At 53.5% G+C, this 3907-nt stretch overlaps 1 protein-coding gene across 1 annotated transcript; it reads right to left on the bottom strand.

The window, feature by feature from the left end:
• Positions 1-1341: 1341 nt before the first annotated feature.
• Positions 1342-2579, bottom strand: LOC119928886 (actin-85C-like). Its single transcript, XM_038747387.1, has one exon. The coding sequence runs from the start codon at positions 2555-2557 to the stop codon at positions 1424-1426; it is 1134 nt and encodes a 377-aa protein (XP_038603315.1). The 5' UTR covers positions 2558-2579; the 3' UTR covers positions 1342-1423.
• Between the last annotated feature and the right edge of the window lie 1328 nt (positions 2580-3907).

The following is a 3907-nucleotide window of genomic DNA, read 5'->3' as shown; positions in this document are numbered from 1 at the left end:
ACAGAGATGTGCCTGCTATGTTGATATGTTGTACTCTCCAAGTAGAGTGCCCTGCACATAGTAAGCGCTCAATAAATACAATTCATTGACTTAGCAGTGGAATGTCGGTCCGGAGGCCAGCCTGGAAGGTGTAAATGGGAGAGGGGTGGGTTGCTCTCATAGAGCGAAGGCCGAGTATCGGATTGTCAGGAGGTCGAATGACAGGACTGATAGGGGAAGCAGCGTGACTTAGTGGAAAGAGCACGGGCTTGGGAGTCAGAGGTCATGGGTTCTAATCCCTGCTCCACCACTCATCTGCTGGGTGGTCTTGGGCAAGTCACTTAACTTCTCTGTGCCTCAGTTACCTCATCTGTAAAATGGGGATTAAGACTGTGAGCCCCACATGGGACAACCTGATTACCTTGTATCTACCACGGTTCTTAGAACAGTGCTTGGCACATAGTAAGCGCTTAACAAATACCATCATTATTATCATCTGGGACAAATCCATCAACCCAGCTGGGGCCCCTGCTCATGTGTAATAACAATAATACTAACAATGGTATTTGTTAAGTTTTTACTAGGTACCAGGCACTGTTCTAAACTCTGGGGTGGATACACACAAATCGGGTTAGACACAGTCCCTGTCCCATGTGGGGCTCACAGTCTCAATCCCCATTTTCCAGATGAGGTAACTGAGGCACAGAGAAGTACAGTGACTAAAGTGACTTGCTCAAGGTCACACAGCAGACATGTGGCAGAGCTGGGATTAGAACCCATCACCTTGTGAGTCCCAGACTATGCTGAGGCATGTTGGTACCCTGCCCATCTTTTCAACCACATGCGCAGGCTCTAGGAGGACCTCAATGTCAGCAGCACCCTCAAAAACGGACACCAGCTAACTCTGTTTTGCCTTCTTGTGTGTTTTGCCAACCCATCTGTTAGACAATTAAAGAATGTTCTGGCCACATCAGCCTGTTTGGTGACAGTGCACAGTGATAGCAGAAAAAAAATGAATTCGTGCGCTTGCATATATGTGTGTGTGTATGTATGTGAGTGCACATCGGTGCATGAGTGTCCACATGCACAGGTGCATGTGAGTACAGATGTGAAAGCGTAGAGTCAAACTGGGTGAGCGCAGCAGGTGTGAGCTTTCCTTAATGTGGGATTTTGCCAGAAAACCACTCCTGCCTCTTGGGGGGAGCAGAGGCTTCTAGAGAAGCAAAGGAAGCCACAGGGAGCTGAGGGAGAAAGACTTTGTGAGGGTCAGGATGGAGGTGGGATGGCCAGGAGGTGGCGGGGAAGGATGTGAATGGGAAGTGTAAGTGATACACCCCAAGCCTGTGGTTTATGGACCGGCTCTGTATTGGTCAGGCTCCTGACACTCTGGAGAGAGCACAGCCCTGATACCTTCCCGTCCCCGCTCCCGCCTCCCATGGCGCGCTCACAAGCATCTTCTCTGCATCACGGATGGACCGAATTCTCTGTAGGCAGCACCAGTGACCCACATCTCTCTGAACGACGACAAACTGGCCAGAACCGAAGCCCCGACCCACACCGAGTACAGTCGGTTTGGGGGCGCTGTGATGGCGATGGGTGGGGCCTCGGGGGCCAGGGCCCGGAGCTCACGGCCCAGCCTCTCCCGGAGGCCACGGAAGAGCGTTGACCCTCCGGAGAGCACCACATTGGCCCAGATCTCCTTGTGGGTGCTCCGGCTGCAGTGGGTCACGCTGTGGAAGGCCATCCTGTGGACCCCCGGGGCCTCCACCCCGGCCCCCAAGGGGTCGAACAGGGCTTCGGGGGCTCGCCACAGCTGGTCCCCAACCTGGATGGGGCGCCCATCGGGCAGAAGATAATTCCGCAGGCGGGTTGGGGCCCGCCGCCGCCTCCGCCGTGTGGGGTCGGCCTCCACGAAGCACATCCTCTCTTTAATGTCCCTCACGATCTCCTGCTCGGCCGAGCTGACGAAGGAGTGGCCCGTCTCCAAGAGCAGCGTGGCCAGGTGCGTGGTGACATCTCGGCCGGCGAAGTCTGCCCGGGAGACCCCGTGGCGCAGGCAGTGGCCCCGGAAGACAGGGACCGTGGTGGTGACCCCGTCTCCGCTGTCCAGAACCAGACCGGTCGTTCTCCCGGACGAGTAGAGGGCCATGAGGGCTTGCAACCCGACATACAGGGCCGGGACCTGGAAGCTCTCGAAGAGGATCTCAGTCATCCTGGCCCGATTGGCATGGGGATTCTGCGGGGCCTCGGTCACCAACACCGGCTGTTGACTCGGTCTCTCCCTGAGCTCGTGCCAGTAGATGTAGCTCCAGATCTTCTCCATGTCATCCCAGGCCGTGACGATACCGTGCCTCAGAGGGTACCTCAGGGACAGGATCCCCCTCTTGGCCTGGGCCTCCTTGCCAAGGTAGTAGTCCTTCTGGCCCGCTCCGATCATCAGCGAGACTCCCTTGGGGTAGCCGACCACGGAGGCCAGGACGGAGCGTGGGGCCTGCTCCCCCGACAGGCCTGCCTTGCACAGCCCTGACCCATTGTCCAGAATGACAGCAGGGCGGTCGAGGATGTGAGGGCCTGGCATCCTCCTGCCCGAGCCCTCTCTGGCCGAGTACAGCGGAATGCCCAGGGGCCGGCCTTCTAGATCGCCAGGGTCACAAGGGTACACATTCCAAGGATCAGTTTCATCGGGCTCTGCAATCTTCCCTCTGTGTCAGCGGGAGGCAGCTCTCTTCAGCCTCTGTCTCCGTGGAGACCATGAACCTGTTCTTCCCCTGGGTACTACCTAACCTCCCTTCCAGCAGATTTACCCACGTCACCCGTCTTCTCTCCCCACCCTCCAACCCGCCTCATTGAGTTTTGAATTTCAACTGAGACGATCCTGGTGCTTGACATGCCCTATCAAAATACACCTTCTCAGAAGCACCTTTGCTTTCCACAGAGAATCTATAACTTTTAGGTAGTGTTTTGTCTTGACTGGAAAGATCAGAATTTGTGTTCAGCCTTGGGTAAAGAAACAGAGCTTGTGGTGGGGCTGGCTCATTATGGCTTGGGGGCTATATGAGGCAATGAGAAGTTGGGAGTCCCAGGTTGAGGGCATTCAGAGCTTGGAAAAGCTCTCAATGTCGTTTATATTTGGTTAGTATGGTTCGGGGTTTTGGAAAAATATTTGTTAGGCCAGAGATCTTTTTCAACACCTTCCCTCTGAGGGAACAGGCACGATTCTCTGCCTCCCACCAGCCTACAAGGAAGGCATTGTGACCCAGGGGAAAGAGCACAGGGCTTGGATGGCAGGAGCCCCTCGTTCTAGTCCCAGCTCTGCTGTATGACTTTGGAAAAGTCATTTCAACTCTCTGGGCCTCGGTGTTCTCATCTGTCAAATAGGGAGAAGATACCTGTTCTTCTTCCCTCTTGGACTGTGAGCCCTGGATGGGACAGGGACTATGTCTGCTATGATCATCTTCATTAATAAACATTTAATGAATCTTAGCTAATAATAAGGATGCTTCCGCATAATGACCATGGCATAGTGGAGAAAGCACAGGCTTACAAGTCAGAAGGTAATGGGTTCTAATCCCTGCTCTGCCATTTTTCTGCTGTGTGGCGTCAGACAAGTCAATTCACTTCTCTGTGCCCCATTTATCTCATCTGTAAAGTTGGGATTAAGATTGTGAGCCGGTTGCGGGACAGAGACTGTGTCCAACCCAACTGGCTCAAATTCACCCCAGCACTTAATGCAATGCTTGGCATCAAGTAAACACTTAAGAAAAACTACAATTATTATTATTACTATTGTCTCGCAATGGACCCTTTTTAGCATTCATAATTTGAGTTCAGACTCAATCCGTCATTCAGTGACAGGAAAAAGATACACATTCAGGGGAGAGGAGGAGGAGATGAAGGGGTGTTCATCGCAACACAGCAAAATCTGCTT

This window comes from Tachyglossus aculeatus, chromosome 5 (genome assembly GCF_015852505.1).
Source record: "Tachyglossus aculeatus isolate mTacAcu1 chromosome 5, mTacAcu1.pri, whole genome shotgun sequence".
NCBI lineage: Eukaryota > Metazoa > Chordata > Mammalia > Monotremata > Tachyglossidae > Tachyglossus > Tachyglossus aculeatus.
The sequence above is the reverse complement of the archived record's forward strand: the minus strand, read 5'-3'. Positions and strand labels throughout refer to the sequence as shown.